Source organism: Poecilia reticulata, chromosome 13, assembly GCF_904066995.2.
Source record: "Poecilia reticulata chromosome 13, P_reticulata-male-v2, whole genome shotgun sequence".
NCBI lineage: Eukaryota > Metazoa > Chordata > Actinopteri > Cyprinodontiformes > Poeciliidae > Poecilia > Poecilia reticulata.
This window is the reverse complement of record NC_088842.1, coordinates 11,084,915-11,103,276: the sequence shown is the minus strand read 5'-3', so window position 1 is coordinate 11,103,276 and position 18,362 is coordinate 11,084,915. Positions and strand designations below refer to the sequence as shown.

Genomic DNA, 18,362 nt, shown 5'->3' with positions numbered 1-18,362 from the left:
AACCTGATACTTTCAGATAGGTCTTTCAATTTCTATGGGTGGCTCATAGTGGACGAAGTTTAGTGACTTAAGGTGATTTTAAAAAAAATTATGCAATCGTTTTACTTGTATTTATGTTTTTGCATCTTTATTTACTATCTGTTGTTTCACATTTTCTAGAGAGTTTGCAATCTATTTAATATTGCACCCCAAAGAAACATTGGCATAAACAAAAGAAAGCATTATTGTTCATCGACGCAAACAAAACTAATCTTAATACTTATAAACATACAATTTATCCACTGTTTGCGTTTGACATTAAATGTTTCCAGTTGAAACAGAACCAAAAAAGACTAAAATACTATAAAAACAAACTGGTTTTCACTCCCTTCAAATGCTTAATTGCACTCACTTCTTACTCTAAAGTTACAGTGTTTTAATTCAAATCACAGACCAATATGAAAAACATCTGGCAGAAAAATACATTTTAGGGGCTTGGCTGGAAATTAGAAACTCTAAAACTAATGTAAGCATAGCTGTAAAATCACTTTTAAAATTGTTTTATGTCTGTTGTTTGTGCACACTTTTTCTGCCACACTTTTTTCCTTTCATTCAATTTCCTATACATTTTGTGAACATGCAACATTTGTCAATAATAGATTTTTGGTATAGATAGACTGTCTGCTGCCAACGTGATTGTGTAAAGCAGTTCGTCACATAATCATAGATCATATTTCTTGATTAGAAAATCTTTTGTTTTTGCCTTGTGTTTTGCTAGGAAATTTGATGATAAGGTATTTTTAGCTTAACTTAAGCAATTTGGTCAACTGACGTTGTTTTTAAATGTGCTATATAAAAATTTTGACACGAACATTTAAAAAAAACTTTTGTGTGTAATAAATCTATATGCAATGCAGGTTTCACTAGTGACATAAATAACTTGCATCATTAAAAACAACACCAGGGGGCAGTATAGATTCATAAAAGCTTCACTTGTGAGCGCTAGCATTGGTCAGATTTTGATTTATTTAAAATGTTAATTTATTTTTGATGTTGTTTGGTTGTATATTTTAAAAATAATAAAGACATTTCTGCTGGTAGTATATGTCCATTCAATTCAGTTATTTTAACTACAACATCCTAAAAAAAAAAAAAAAAAAAAACATTGATTACATTCATAAATTAGGTCTTGTGTAGTCATTATGAATCACAGAACAGGTGTGAATTAAACCTGAATATATTTTTGTCAAGCTTCATGAAAATATCGCACTATTTTTATATTTTTGTATATTTAACCAACTACAATGCGGTCCATATTATAGTGGAGTAATTTGAATATTATTTTGTGGAACGAATGAATTATATCTTCAGTGTTATCAATCCCTTGTTAATACAAACATAACATTGCTAATTATGTCATTGTATCAGCTGCCAAAATGATGTAGGTCAGAAAGAGAGACCTTCTCAACTACATTACCCACAATGCACCAGCACCGTTTCTCATTATTTTTACAGAACCTCCCTCTCTGCCCAGGCTGAGGTGAACTGCAGATTTGCACACGCACGGAGAAGGGATGACCAGAGATGAAAACGCATGCAGCGGCCATCCGGATGACTTGAAGATCGAAAACATCGGACGCGCTCGCTCCCGTGAACGTGCACGCCACAGCCCGGTGTGTTTGGATGCAAAGTCAGCCCACAGACTGACAGCTCCGAGCTCGGGAGCGGAATAGTGGAGTCTACGCCTTATTTGGAGGATAAAACCCGCTTGGATACGGCGAAACGCTCCGGAATAATAACATCCACTAAGCGGGAAGGACCGCTTTAATTTCATTCTGAATTTAATTGGGGTTTCGAATCCTAATGAAGACGCCCCTGCGACTGTTTCTGTGGATGTTGCTGCCTTCAGTGTCCAGGTTAGGCTTCAGGATAAAATAAAGAAGTCAGAACCGGAAGACGCGTCATACACGTATCAGAATATTTTGTATTATTATTATTATTATTATTTAGAAAAGGACATGGCTACAGTGGACTCGGGTCTCAGCCAGCTCCATGCAAATCTTCGCTGACAATATTTTCCACCTTACTGAACCGAGTGACAGCCTCCATCTCTGCTAAAGAAGATATTTACACAGCCTCCGTCACAGCCGAACATGCAGTTCTTCCTCTAAACGTGACACAATAATGATAAATGCTTGTATTTATCGGTCTCCAGCGAAGAAGGACTTCTCCTGCAGCAGACCTAATGTAGCCCCGCAGCAGCAGAGGCGATTGATGCAGGCCGCTGCGCACGCACGGAGGCAGGTTTGTTGCGCTCAGGCTGCTCTGGATGCTGAGCATGGTGCCACTTCACTGCCCCGCAGCAGTCACTGAGTACCTGCTGCCACTCAGCCGTCGGCCCGTCTCTCTCATCCCCGCTCAGCTGTATTGAAATGGACGAGGCCCCTTTGTCTGAAGCCTTTCAGGGACGCTTAACCGGCTAACGAGGTGGCCATGCGTGGATAGGATTTAGCCCGGACCGGCTCGTGGAGATGTAGGGCGAAGATATCCGCGGATATTTCAACGCAGAGGAGAAAGCAGCCCACATTCATGGAGACGGCTGGCGGGGGAGGTGCATCGGCTGGATGAGAAATAATGTGAACCCCCGCCCCCCTCTTGCACAGAGGATTTCACTCGGCTCATGCACTTGCTTTGGCTGTTACTGGCAGCCTAATAATTTATTTTCCTTACTAAAATTAATCTGACAGTCAGCTGTGGCTTCATTGTCAGGCCAGCAACTGGTGAAGCCGCCTCCGATCTCTCAGGGTTCATTTTTAATTGGCTGAAATTAAGCAAACTAAAGCCAAGAACGAAAAGCTCCAAGGTCATAATTGAGCTCAGATTTTATTTTATTTTGTTTTTTATTGAATACGTTTCCTAAAACCTAGGAATGAATTATTCACAGTTGTGTACATCCATCACTAAATATTTGCATCATCTAATGCAAAACCACAGTGATGGCAATCCGTTTTTTTTTATATAAGTAGCCATGAATACCTACTGTTTTCTAATTTACTGAGAATTTGTGTCAGCTTTCAAAAGACTCATCAGTCCATGCAAACAACCCATTTTCTAGGAAATTCTGTCATGGATCTGCCCTGCTGCCCTGTCATTGTTTGACCTGAAGTACATTACCCCTGTGTGAACCTGCCCTTTGGCAATACCTCCTACTTGCGCATTGTGTTGCAACTGTACGATTTAGCACAAATTCATAAATGAGATGCAGTGAGGGGGGAGATCCCCTGATCTGGGCTCCTTCAGCTTGGTCGAGACCACTTCATCTGAGTCCATGGGCCTTGTGAGGATTTTGTGCCTGAGTTGACACAGGGCCAGCCCAAAGCTTCAAACAGCAGTGAGGCTGCCATGAATCCATACGGAAGAACAAGCAGCACAGCCACCCCGCAGCTGTCTTGCACCAGCTGTGGGGGCTGCTGCTCACCGCCTCCACCTTGCCTTGTCCGGCCTGGGCCCCCGTCCTCTTCGACCACTACCTCCTCCTCTTCCATGCCCCCGAGCATGACCCCTCCACCACCAATGTCCCCCGCCCCGTTCGTGCAGGTGGAGAATGGAACCAGCTGGAACTCCTCTACCGTCTCGTCCTCGGACTCTCCAGATTCCCATCCTGGTCGCCGATGCGGGGTTAAAAACCCCAACTCTTACTGGACGGCGGTGTTTGATTATGAGGCCACGGCAGATGAGGAATTAACCCTGCGACGTGGTGACCTGCTCGAGGTCCTCTCCAAAGACTCCAAAGTGTCTGGGGACGAGGGTTGGTGGACAGGAAAGATCCAGGACAAGGTGGGTATTTTTCCGAGTAACTATGTCACCAGAGGAGACGCTGCAAGTTACCAGCAGCTGAAGGTCGGGAGCCTGGTGGCGGTTCGGGTGAGTGATTCCCCCTTGGAGATTGACTTCTCAGAACTGACCCTGGAGGAGGTGATAGGAGCCGGCGGGTTCGGGAAGGTGTACAAAGGAGTTTGGCGGAGAGAGGAGGTCGCTGTGAAGGCTGCCAGGCAAGATCCAGATGAGGATATTAGTGTCACAGCGGAGAGCGTGCGGCAGGAGGCCAGGTTGTTTTGGATGCTTCGTCACCCCAACATTATTGCTCTCCGCGGGGTTTGCCTGAAGGAACCCAACCTCTGCTTGGTAATGGAGTACGCCAGAGGAGGGGCTTTGAACCGTGCACTGGCTGGAAAAAATGTTCCCCCGAGGGTTCTGGTGAACTGGGCCGTGCAGATTGCCACCGGCATGGATTACCTGCACAACCAGGCGTTTGTACCAATCATCCACAGAGACCTCAAGTCCAGCAATAGTAAGTACTTTAACTTTTAATAATTTGTACTGATGAGATTAGCAATAACCAAAAAGGATTTCGAGGATTTTGGCTCATTACAAATATAAAGTTTGTTTGTTGACCTCTCTTGCCATTACTCCATATCTTTAACATTAAATGCACTGCAGTTAAAATAACTGTCAACAAGCTTTTTCATAGTGTACTGTAATTGTTCTTTTAGATAGAGGCTCTCTATTTAGTGGGTAAAGGTTATCGACTGATTTTGGTTCAAAGCATGTCCACCTTTTGCAAAGTCATATTCACCAGGATAGATGGACATTTATTGAGTTCTTTATCTTTGTCTGGAGGGAAAATGTGTTATAAACTGTAACTCTTAGTTTATGACATCTTCAACCCCCTCTGACAATAAATCCACAGTTGGGGCTGTTGGCTCCAAAGAGCATCAATAAATCTGATAATATAATTGAATTTGAGAACTGACAGCTGTACAATCACACTGCTTGGTGTAAGTTTTCACAGTCATTATCTATAGTTAAAAGCCGTTAAGGCAACTTCTTACTATACACAACAGATGTATAATGTGTAATTTTAATGTGTCTCAGGGCATCTCAGGGTAACACAGAGACACTCAGGATAAACAACCACACATTCATACTAGAGGTGTGCCGATCGATTATTATTACAATAATAATCGATCATAATTGGGCCGATTTTTGTGAAAAAGTGCATGATCGGCGATCATTGTCTCTTGTTGCCGATACCGATCACCTGCATCTCATTTTGCAGCCTGCCTGTGCAGCTGGTCTCCTCTTTCCTTCACACTGCGCCAACGCGCAGCAACATATCCTAAGCGATGTGGAACTATAACACACTGAGTGAATGGGGAAGTTTGCATGTTGCGGCGGAAAATTGAAGCACGTCAAAATGCATCAACACAACGAAGCTGCTCTCGCTGTTGAACCGCTGCTACGCGCTACAGGTAGTAATATTTCACAGACGGAGCACCTCTTCTGCTCCACCTGGTAGTGTGGAGCAGAAGTGACTCTCTTCTGGTAGTGACTCTCACACCGAACCTATGCTTAAAGCTGCTGCATCTAACTTAAAAAAATACATTTTACATACATATTAAAACTTTCGCTGTCCTAACATGAGACATATAATCTCTAAAAAAAAAAAAATCGATCTCCTCCCTGTTCTGCATAATTACTCCGCTCAGTCAGAAACAGCCACTCAGAACTAGCAGTAATCAGCTAGCCGCCATGCTATCAGGAAGTTTTCATTCAGTAACTCAGGATTGTTTATTGTAAGTTAAGTTTTATACTTGAATTTTTTTGGCAATGTTGAGAGGTTTTATTTTGGCTCTTTGCATTATTTAGCCTCTTCAGAGCCTTCATATGTTATCAGTCTGTTAAAGACAGTATTACCGATAGCAGTACAATTTGCAGAATGCCTGTTTTGTTTAGTTTTCTTCTTGGAAAAAAAAGTTTTTGTCTAAATTAAGGTGAATTCATGGTTCCTTTTTCCACATAATGTAACCGGTAGTGTTTATGATTTTAAAAAAAATTATGTAATCGGTAACTGTGATCGGTATCGGCGATCAGCCCTCATGGGTGATCGGTATCGGCAGGAAAAAACCTGATCGGCACATCTCTAATTCATACCTAAGAGACCAGTTACTTAAAAGTCATATGTTTGGACTTTGGGAGTACATGGGGAGAACATGCAAATCCAAACATCTTTAAAAACTATTTACATGAAAGCATGTCTCTGACCTTCCCCTGATTTTACTGAAATCAAGCTAAAGCACAGAAAGAACATTCTGTTTGTGGATTTTTATCAATGCTCCTTAAAAGTAGAACATTTTCAAAGTTTCAATCCATCGAATGAACATGGAATAAAAACTTGATGAGCTTGAGTTGGAAAAAACTGACTGATTCTGATCATTGGTCAATTGACTGACAGATGTTTACTTTCTTTATCCAAGTATGTTGAGTGACATGTTACTTTTATTTCCTCATCGTACTTTTAGTTGTACAATGCATGATTTTAGTTTGCTGGGACAAAAAAGATTTCCACATTCTTTATTTAGAAATGATTAGAAACAATCACTTCTAGAAAATCGTGGAAATGTGGTGATGTTTATAACGTAGTTTGCATTGGAAAGCGATATGACAGCTTAATGTTTTTATCATGTAGTTTTACATGAAGATGGAAAACAGCCTCCTCTCTTGCTATCTCAATAAAAGAACTGGACTGTAATCTTCCAGATATAATCTCAGACACTGATAACATTTTGCCTTTCATAGCTGTTGTATTGAGGGAGTTGGAAAATACAACATTTCAGTTTACAAGACTCTTCTGCTACGCATCACATTATCAGTTGTAGTGGAGGAATAAAGCACATATTTGTTCTCTTTCTCTCCCAGAGCAGCACAGCTTGACTCAACTCTTTACTGTTTGTATATGAAGCTGTTGTCTGGGGGCAGTTTGTGATGAGAGCATTTTGTATTGTGCCATTTATTTTTTCTATCAGATGAGATGGTTAAAGGTATGAAGAAAGAAACTTCCCACAACATATTAATATTGAGATTCACATTTACTGAGAATTATAATGGTAATCTTGCATAATGAGGTTTTCTGATCCACAGCGGCTGCTGAAAGGTTTTGGTGATTTTAAGAAAGTGAAACCATGATTTCTAATTTCAGAACTTAATCAAGCTTTGTGGTGAATTTTATCCCTTGCAATTCAACTGAACAACAACAAAAATATATTTTAATGGAGGGAAATTCTAAAAAAAAACCAACAAAAATGGCTGTTTTACTTTGTTTAAATACCTTTTCATTTAATTTCAGCTTTCATTGCATCTTTTATTTCAAAAAAGATGTATGAGTATTATGAGTCGATTGGATGCCATCAAGGTATCAGTCAGGAGAAGATTACAAAAATGCAGCATTGCTAAAATTTGACATTTGTACTCACTAATGAAAAGACGAGATGTAAACTGGTCATTTGGATTGTCCAGTGTCATATGTTTATACAAAACGAGGTGCTAATTCTAATTTTTGTTTAATAATAATTGTGTTCCACACATGACAACAATCTTCTGTATTCTTTATATATCTGGAAGAAGGAGTATGGCAAAAATAATGGTCCTTCCCTTCCAAAAGCAACTTCTAGATTTTGCTAAATTCTCCCAAAACCTTACAGAAAAATTGTATGGTGTAATGAAATCAGACTGGGATTTCCAAATGGGAAGTTTGGCACCAATTATCACCAAGAACCCACAGTAAAATGGTGGTGGCAGAATTATCTTCTCTGATTACTTTTCCTTTGATTCTAAACTTTTGTCACTTTGGATAAAATCTTTAACAGCCTTTGAAATACTAGTCAATTTTAAAACTAAATCCTTATGCAATGTATGTCTCAAATCATGCAACAGCTTCATCTGAGACAAATTTAAGTCTTGGAAAGTTCCATGCTAGAGTCCAGGAAAAAAATGGACAGATAATCTGATAGATAATATGCTCTGAACGAGAGAAGTCCCCACAATCTGACAAATATAGGAAAATATTTGCAGGCTTAAAAAGGGCAAAATTAGTTGGTTAGAAAATGGGATGCTGATAGAATCATACCAAAGAAGACTGAAGGCTGAAATTAAATCTAAATGTGCTCAGCAAGATATTCATTTAGCAATATGTAACCAGGTTATTGCAATTTCTATTCTGCATGTTTCAACAGAGTTGATTCCTAAAGGATAGATGTCACAAATGATGTTAAAACAAGTTTTTAAGAGCTTATCAAGATGTAATTTTTTTGACACAAAACCACAACAATGTAATCGCGGTGTGAACAGTTTTGAAAGTCACAATATTTGCCTCACAGGTGTTTGATTTGTAGCTACGACTAGGGCAGATATCAGGTTGCTTTGTGGGAGATAATTTAACGCAAACAAGAAACGACTTATTCAGTCAACTTGACTTCTGCAACCATTACGTTTTTCTGCTTATTCTTTCATGACATTGTTTGAAATGTGATCATTTCATGTTGCTATGCGACTTTTTTTTTTTTTTTTTTTTTGAGGCGCTGATTGAGGACACTGCAGGAGAAACTTGAATTTAATCACAGCAGGGAGGCCTAAATCCTGGAGAATTGGTCTCTCTCTGCCATCTTCTCCCTGTCACCTCTCCTCCTCTCTCTCTCTGCACCTCCTCCTGCTCTCTGTCGCCATCCTCCTCTTGCCTCCCCTCCTCAAGGAGAGCAGATCTGCTCTGCAACTCGCTGGGCTATTTTTGGGGCTTTGTGCTACTTGCTGTTTAAAGACACAGTTACAGTTGTTGGAGCACCAAAAAAAGAAGAGAACGAGAGTCCTAAGTGCGTGTTTCTGGGTGTGCGTGCAGGTGTTGCAGGGCGCCTGTTCGACTGGAGTGACATGCGTGGAAATACGGGTGGAGTGTGAAAGATGCTGACTAAAGGCCGCTCAGACAGCGAGACAACAGAAGCCTCTGAAGGCTTAGTTGGTCTTAAACCCACATTTCTTCCATCTTATTCATCTTCCTTCCTCCCTGCGCAGATTCAAAATGCAGAATCATACTTGCATTTGACAGCAGAGCCTGGGCAACAACTTCATATAGTCGCCCTTCCATGGTGACACGGCTGCTGCCTTTTGAGTCACTGAGTCATACCACTGCTAGCCGCTGTCAGCTGCTGTATAAAACACCATTCCTCTAAGTTAAAGTGTTGCCTGTGTGAAAATAGCTGCAGATGAAGCGAAGGAATGTCTCAGGTAGAGATCTAGGGCTGCAACTAATGATTGTTTTAGTCCTGATCAATTATTCTGAAGATTAATCAATTAATCAATAATCTGATTATGAAATTGGCACATTCTGCAGACTTTTCATTTAACCACTTAAGCTTTTTTTATTACACAGTATTAGAAATGTATTAAGAGTCAAAAGAGCAAATGATTTATTTTCCTTTTTAAAAAAATAAAATAAAATTGTTGTTGCCTAAATGCAATAACGTAGGATTTCATTAGCGTACGCTTGATCATTTAGGAAAGGATGCATCTGCAGCTACAAATACTGTCTTAATTTTTTTAAATTAATAAATGGATAGCAAAAGACAGACAGACAGACAGACAGAGAAGGTTTTACTGCTCCGGCTGTGTTGTTCTTGTTGTCAAACGACCATTTTTTAGTCTGTATCCTCCAGTTAACGATTAATCAATCACCAAATTAATTCACGATTATTTCAATAATTGATTAATCATAATTAATTAGATTAATCGTTTCAATCCTATAGAGATCCAATTGAATGATATAAATGGGAGAAAATCCAGTTTGAACCATAACGTTCTGTCTGACACCCACGATGCATCGGTGATGCCCAGAGGGTGAAACAATGGGAAGACAAGAGAGCCAATGAGCGAGGAGATTGACAGAATACCCGGGTGGAATAGATTGGGTTATGAAGAGTGAAACAAGCTTTTGGAGCCGTATGAGAGGAGACCGATGGGAAAGAACAGGAGAAGGAGAGCGTGGGGGATAAACAGTGGGTACGTCTAAGTTTAGGGTTACACCTTGGCGCATTGTTCAGGTGCGCCGGTCTCAGGTGTCCCCTTCAAACCGCCAACGACTTGGCATCAGCGCAGCTACAGAGCAGCTCGAGGCCCCCCGAGCTTTTCCTCCGTCTCCCATCAGCTGGCTCAGTAAACAGGCTGAAGGCGCCTGAAAGGACCAAAAATATTCACCAAACGTGATGCGTTATCCAGACTCAACGTGGCTTTAAAGCCTTGTTAAACACAACAAAGGATTCTTATTTTCAGCACGGTCCAGATGCTTTCTTCTAAATTTATCCCATCTCGCTCCACGTCCCCCCGGTCTGTTGATAGTTGTGTGTTTGTGCAGAGCGCCGCCGATCGCTTGGCTCGCGGCGGCAGCTGAGCGTCTGACTGTGTAACGGAGATAATTTGACTGCCGTGACTGCCTGGGAGTGATGTCATGGCATGTTTGTGTGCTGGCAGGTCGTTGGCCCCTGAGTCATCCCTTACCTGTCGCTCCGATGCCGGAGCAGCCTCTGGTTTGTCAGAGCAGAGGGCTCCAGTCTGCTTAACTTGGCTCCAAAAGACAACTTAAGTAAATGAAAAGGATAGATAGAGTCACAGGATAGATGTCTGCTTGTATAGAATAGAAAATAGATCATTTAGATAAATGTTAACAGCACAAATTTTAAGAAATATATGTTAATCATCATAAAATGAGCAATAATAATCCCTAAGTGGGTAAAAAAGCATTTTAGCAATGATCTTGTTTTCAATCTGTAAAATGGCCAACTTTTGGGACATGGGACAGATTAACTTAAAAAATCGGACAACTTGGTTAACGGTGGTTATAAATGCTTTGTTCAGATGCAAGCCAGATTCATCTTCCACTTCACATATATGTTGTATTTTGTGTGGTTATTAGTAAAAAAAAAAGATCTCCACAAATATGCTCTGAGGTTTGAGTTGCAACGTCACAGGATGTGTGACCAATATTATCAGTGGTCAGTCCTTTCTCCACACCTTTACAGTGTTTAATTGGTAACTCTAATGACGAGTCACCGCTAACCCAAACTCAAATGCAACATGGCGCCCAGCTGCTGGAATCAGCAGTTTACCAAACAGCAGCTTTGTTGGTTTTGTCCTTTGAGTTCTGTGTACTTTTGTATCAAACTAAACGACGACTCGGGAGTACATAAAGTAAATATAACTAAAGGATTTTTAAAACATGCTTTACTGTTATGTGTTCATTTTTATTACCAAGATTTATCACCCCTGAGTCTAAATAGGACATGAGACAAATTGTCGTTCCTTTCATCCACTCCTAAAAATGGGATAGAGAAGTGAACATACCATTCAAGTAAGTCAGATGCGTTTTGTTCTTCACAGGTTCTGACATAATCTGTAAGGAAATAACTATATAAGGAGTTAAAACATTTAAAATGGCTAGAACTGCGATAACAACTCTGGGTGAGAAACTGTGTTTATTTTGCCACCATGCACAGGGAGGAGGATGGCAACGCAAGAAAACCAAGTCTCCAAAGCTCAGGCAAATATTGGACCTTTTAAACATTATTTAGATTACAACGCAGAATCCACAAATACTTGAATCCCCCTCTAAAAGCGCTTATAAATGTCTATTTTGGTAAATATACCTTACTATGCATTAATATGCACCTGGAAACCATCTTAGCACTACCAAAGAAGCTCACAACTACAGTCTCCCTCATCTTCACTGATATGATTTTAGCCAATCAGCTCTGAGGAAAATGAATGTCGCTCCTGGATTGGCTGCTTTCCAAATGCCAGCATGTCAACAAGCATTGCGGCTAGCTATTGTAGCTTTCCAAGCGGCATTTTCTTTTTAATATTTTCGGAAAAAAATTCACAAATAGACACATTTCTGACACACAATTTGGAGCTGCGTTCCATGTAAAAATCCTTGAACGGCTGAATCCATGAATACAGAAATGCAAATGGGCGACGGTTTGCTGTAATTACTTGGGTCTGATACCAAGAAGAGGCCTTTTTCTGTCCTAAAATCATGAACGTAAATGTGGATTTTCCTAAACTCTGCTCAGATTTTAGCTGGAACATTGTGCTAAGATTGACCGACTTGTCATCAAAAAGTCCAGGTGCAATCAACAATGAAATAATGGATGAATATGTGACAAATAACCCCAAGCCCACTGTTTAGTACAGTAGAGGAGCTATAGTGCTGTTCATTACAAAAAGGCATGCAGTGCCAGTTTATTTAGAGATTAGTAGATGCAGTGAGTCATCTGCAGGTAAGACGATACAGGTGACGAGACGACCCAGTGCGACAAAACAACTAGACTCCCGCCGGGACATATCTGAGCTGACTGCCTGGTCTTACAGATATACAGGCCCAACATACAGAAATGGCTTTATTCTAATACTGAAGCTCATGTTGGGTAAAACCCCTCCATGCTAATGTTGCTGCAACAAGTGAGCTTGTGTAAGTGGCACTTTCATGGATCTCCTGTGATGTGCAGGCCAATACCGTAAATAAAAAGACAAAGAGTGCCTGACATTACCTGCTGTTTTGAGCGCTCCAGCTTCAAATGGAGGCGGTGTTTACACAGTTAACAATCCTCTGAATAGACCGACCCCGGAGTCTCACAGCTGGCCTGCTAACTATGCCAGCATTTTCATTACAAACCAGATCGGATAAATTAATTTCCATTGATTTTTGTCTTCTTTTTTTCTCTCTTTCATAGCGAAGTATCAAAGCAAAGCCACGACGACACCAGCAAAAGCCCTGCACACAAGTGCTGTAATAGCTACTTAACAGATTAGCAGGCCAAGATACGGTGTGCGGTTGCTGTCAGAGAAAAGTCCGACTGTGTGTGTGAGAACGTGAGAGTGAGTCTGTTGAGGAAAGGATTAGAGCGGTGGCCAGTGCCGGCTGCTAATCCCCCACAGAGACAGAGCGGAGGCCGAGACTGTGACTAACTGGGCTGGATACTGGGAATGCTGTTATCACACCATCTTTGACCCTGGGGGGTGGACGGGTTTTATGAGCAGAGATATAAGGCAGCGCATGCAGTTTTCAAATGGAAATTTGTTATCAAACACGGTCAACAGGCAGGACAGTGAAGGATAACTGTGTGTTTTATTGGGATTATTTTATTTTTTTTATTAGTATTGTAAATTTTATTTTTTTGGCTTAATCTTTTTTCCTGAACAATTTTTTAGATTTCGGTGTTCCAAATCATAAGACAATATTACTTATCTTAAATTGTTATAATGGAAAAATAAATACTTTATTCCAACTCTTGATTAGGTTTGTGTCTTTTACACCAGTGTCAATTCTTAGCTACCATTTAAACCAGTATGTTCAAGTTTTTTTTTATTTAAGTTTTATTTCACCAGCAAAATCCCATTGAGATAAAAATAAAAATAAAAAATCTGTTTTGCAAGAGAATCCTGGCCAAGTCTGGCAGCAGCAGTTTGTCCTTTTTAATTTGTGCATTTGGATACTAAGTTACATTGCAGATATTGGAAATGTTATTTCTGTGAACAGTCAGTTGTTAAAGGAAACATTACTCATTACTCAGTTGGTTTTAATTTTACACCGATGAGGAGTGTTAGAGATGAAAGTGGTAGAAAAGCAAATAAAACTCAGTCTGGCCTCTGTTTGTGTTTTTGTTTTTGAATGTGTGTATGTATTAATGGTAACCTGGATATCAGTTAATGTGGATGAAAGTGAAAACATTGCCATTTGTTGTAGAGGTTGTAGCTGACTTAAAACTTTGTGACCAATACAGGTATAAAATAAGCTTTTTTTCTTAGCTGTTCAGTCTTGAGTGGTTATTATCTATTTGCGTGAAATCACAGACACACTAAATTGTGACTAAATTGTTAGATTTTGAGATTTTAAGCATCTTAGATTAGCAGTTAGCACTGTTAGCTAAGTAGCAGTTTCTCTTCCCTAAAGAATAGGTGAATTGTTTTTTAGCTCTGTAGAGCTGCAATCGACGTCTGAAGAAACGCACCTCTCCCGACTAAAAACAACCAATCAGAGCTGGGAAGAGGGTCTTAACGCTGTCACTCAACCTCATGTACTTGCTGCTCAATGGCAGAGATACAACTTAACGTCAAAGGAAAACCGTTTAGCTGCTGTCATTGGTGGTAATGCTAACTAGCCTAGCATTCACAACAAGATCTGCTGATGGGGAAAAGCTGTAGCGATAGCAGAGAGCAAGAGGGAAAGGAGAGAGGACAAGCAGCACCACATGAGATTGTGATTGACAGCGCCAAGACCCGCCTTCTGACTCTGATTGGTCGTTAGCATTGGGGGAAGCAAATTTGTTTTCACGGATTATCCATCTCAAATAAAAAATAAAAAAAAGTTTTTATCTAAAAGTTGCATACTGTTGCTTTAAGTGGTCCAATGTAAGATCTGCAGAATGTACCAATTGTTATTATTTTATTAATCGTCAGAATAATTGATTTTATAAAATAATCGTAGCCCAAATGAGTGGGCAGTAAAGACTTTTGCACAGTCCTTCAGATTCTGTCATCGTTCCAGATTCGGTAGCGATGTCTTTTATAGTCGTTTTGGGAGCATGAATGCAGGACGGAGTGTGGGTGAAGGTCGTGCAGCAGGACATGCTGTACTTAGGGCAGAGATCTCAGACTTCTACCATCACACATGTACAAACGCATACGCACACACACGCTGCACCACCGCAGCAGCAACAACGAGGCCATTCTCACAGAGCAGACAGAGAGAAAGAGAGCTGGGCTCACAATGGCAGGAGTCACTGTGAGGGAGCGGAGAGGCGCGGTGAAGAATGGGAGATGGATGCAGCGAGGATCGACTGTAGGCTGTGAATGACTGAGCGGAGAGATGGATGGAGCCGAGGCCGGACGGGGAGAGGAGCGGAGCAGAAGAGGAGTGGTTGTAGGAAAAAAAAACCCTGAGGGCTCAGCAGGGAAACGGGCCAGAAGAGAAGAGAAGAGGAGGAAGGGATGAGTGGAGGGAAAGAGGAGAGCGTAGGGTGAGTTAGGAGAGGAGGTCAAACCATTTTTCTTTATAACAGTGAGACCGCTGCAGATTAAGGCCAACATTCTCAACGCAGGCTGCAGGCTTTATCTACGTCTTTATGTACTGCGGCCCTCGTTATGCTCATTCGTGTTCAAGTCAGCTGGAGACATAATGTAGGAACTGCAGAATGTTTTGGTACGAGATGATGAGGAATCCCCTGATAAGCCGGCAGAGTGATTCTGTTGTATTTACCCCAAATAATGTCGGTATTACAGGCAATCATGGCTTTTTATCCATATGGTGGTATGTTTGTGACTTTAAGCTAAAGCATAAGTAATAAACACGTTAACTTTTAACAGAAGTTTTCAAAAAGTTTTTTTTATTTGTAAGTAGTTCTTTTTGTGAAATAGAAGCTCTTTGTAAATGGATTGATTTTTTTCTCTTTTTAGCCCCAACACAGGGTTAACTGTTCTTTTTACAATGTCTTTAACATTTTACCTAAGATGTGTAGCTTTATCATTGATTGTCACTTTTTATCTATGAGACTGTGAATAAATCAAACCCCGAATCTTTTTTTTCCCAAAAAAACAAATGTTGAAATTGCTTATTTAAATCATGTTGAAGGCAGTTTTGTTCCAATAATTTGGTTTTATAATTAGCCTAAAATGTTTGATATAGATATTCAAAGTCCTAAGTTTTTCTTTTAAATTGAAATAAGGTCCACGAGGTTTCCCCCAGAAAACTTGCTAAGCCAGGTGTTTTTGGACGCTCAGGCAGTCCAGCGACCCGTCGTGTTTTTGAGTTAAACAGTTTTTAGAGTTGACAGGAAATTTGAAAATATCACTTGATAATTATGCATTATTGAAAGACTGAAAGATTAATACGTGAACACCAACTATAAAGTCTTAAAAAAATGTATAAATTTTAATAATACCTAAATAAATAAGCAATGCTTAGCCTGGTGGGGGCTCAAGTAAAGCCTGGTGGCCCGCCAGGCTTATAATACACTGAAGAAAACCCTGGTCCAAATAAGGATGTTCGTATTTATAATTGAGGCGATGTCCCAACTTGTTTTGGAAGTGTTGTCTGGTTCTGCTTAATGATTTTCATAGACGCACCTTGAATAATGAACAATTGAAACCATTCGTTCCACAATATAAACGCCTGGATTTTTTACGTCCCGGCTACGATAAGTTTCTGCTAAAGGAATTTCGGGAGGAGAGTGAAAAGTATTTATTGCCTGGTTTATATTTATTGACAACATTTGATCTCAAACATCATGAAACGTTTGGTGTTGCGATAAGAGTTTATGACCGTTCAGATCATCATTCATGACTTTGAACCTTTTTTTTTTCCACTGTGAGAACTTTGCCTCACTGTCAGTAGGTTAGTTTTCCTCCTTATTGGTGAGAGAGAAACCAAACCAGACGCTGACACCAATCAGAGACTCAATGACTGCTTTATTACAGATGAATACACACACACTCGAGCGCCCACACACACATACTGCTACAGTACGGTCCGCTGCTGCCAATAGGGAATCGATTGGACACCAGTAAACAGTGGGAATGCTCTGCTCTCTTTACTGGACCTGTCAGACGGCTGACACAGTTTTACTGTACGTCATTGGAGAACAGGTTCACCTAAAAACTCTCAGTCTGGTTTGATCCTTCAGCACGTCTGCTGTTTTTACTGTCCGAATGTGCGGTTTACACCCTCTGCATGTAAACATCGCATTACATAATTGTGGCAGATTTGCATGAGCAGGCAGACATCTTATCATTTTTTTGTCTTTCTAAAAAACCTGTTTGCAAAGCAGGTCTGGAGAGGTGCTCTGAGTCAGCAGACGTGCCAAACGTATTAAAGCAAACACAGGTGGTGTGCTTCTCAGCGCTCGTTTGAAAGGTTATTTGCCATAAAACATCAAAGGAACGAGGAGCAACTGGAGCAGAAAATAAGACCAAGAAAAGCAACTAGTTACTTCTTTACTCTATTCATTATTTTATTTTTTTTAGTTTCAGCTTGCAGAGGCAAAATGTTACAAAGCTGCTAATGCATAAACACCACATGACGCTGGGAATGGGTCCTGCAGGCAGAGCCGGACATGTCGGTGACGGGCGCAGCGGCGCTTTGTGGTCAGCTGGATGTTTGCTGGCCGTTGACTGCAGTTAGAGGGTCATTGTTGTTGGCCAGCAGCGCCAGCAGCAGCTGCCTGGCACCCAGAGAGCGCCGGCCGAGCAGAGGGCCGGGTGGTCCGAATCAACGGACAGGCTGCTGGAAGACAATGCTGGTTCTGACTGAAAGGTGTCAGAATAAGAAGGATGTTGTGTGTAGGGGGACCTGCAGAGTCACAGACCAGACGGAGGAGAAAACTGTTAACCTTGAAGGACACGGCCCGGTTCTTTCTTTCTGAATGGTTTGATTAGCCCAACTATGAGTTTAATGGGTTGATTCGGCTTGTGAATTCTATGGTTTAGCATCTGTGGGACTCAACATCTGGAGACCCCAGCTCACTGCTCTGGAGAACCATCAAGGCCACTCACGGCAGCTGCCGTCAGGCATTTGTCGTAGCTGAGCATTGTCCGTCATTTTGACTGATGGTGTCACAATCTATTTTTACCGATGGAAATGACTGGTTGCTGGAGCCAGGGACTCTGTTGATGCTTGAGTGACTGGGTCTGATTTTACCTAATCCATGACATCTTCACCAGCAATAAAACGTTTTTAAGTTTCCTCTTGCTCCAACTTCAATTGGTCAATGTTTAGAACTATGGCCACGATGGACCAAACTACAACCACGGCAGACTGCAATCCTAAAACACCGCAGATAGTTGACGTCATCGGCGTCCTTCTGATTGTCCAGGTTAAAAATCAACCAGAGAAATTGTGTTCAATGGGAGAAAGCCCAGACGGAGTACTGAAGGAGATGAGAATTGAGCAGAATTTTGTGGGAAGCCAATAAGCAGGCTAGCCAAACATTTTCCTTCAGGATTTACTATTAGAGAGAAGAATTTCAGCTAGAGGTCCAGGTCCTGAGGGAGCAGAGCAGCTGTTAGACCACATCTGACTGTGTTTACGATATTCTGGATTAGCTTTACACCAGATTTAAGGAGATCGTCAACTTTCAAAATGTTCCACATTTGTCTTGCCAGTAGGCCGTGGATTTTCCCAAGAGTCTTTGGGATCTTCATGATGTTTTTGGCAAATGTGAGATGGGACTTTGAGATCTCTTTGGTCTGCTGAGGTTTTGACCTTGCTTAAATCCTGAACTGCGACCTTCAGCGAGGCGTGAAGCGTTCTGCACTTTAGTTGATGCTCCTAGAACACTCCACTGCTCTCTTGGCGTGATTGTGGCACCACTATTCACATTTTCTTGTGGATAATGCCTCTCATTGTGGTTCAGAAATGGTACTTTAACACTGTTTCCAGACTGATAAAAGGTCAGTCGCTTCTTCTGATCTCTTCCTGAGTTTCTTTAGATCAGGATTTTAACTTG

At 41.0% G+C, this 18,362-nt stretch overlaps 1 protein-coding gene across 1 annotated transcript in view; it reads left to right on the top strand.

Annotated features, from left to right (window-relative positions):
* Positions 1-1,524: 1,524 nt before the first annotated feature.
* The window catches only part of map3k10 (mitogen-activated protein kinase kinase kinase 10), a 35,352-nt gene continuing 18,514 nt past the window's right edge, over positions 1,525-18,362 (top strand). Inside the window, exon 1 of the mRNA XM_008425774.3 lies at positions 1,525-4,330. Coding sequence (XP_008423996.1) covers positions 3,382-4,330 — 949 coding nt within the window. The 5' untranslated portion in view covers positions 1,525-3,381. The remainder of the gene's footprint in view (positions 4,331-18,362) is intronic.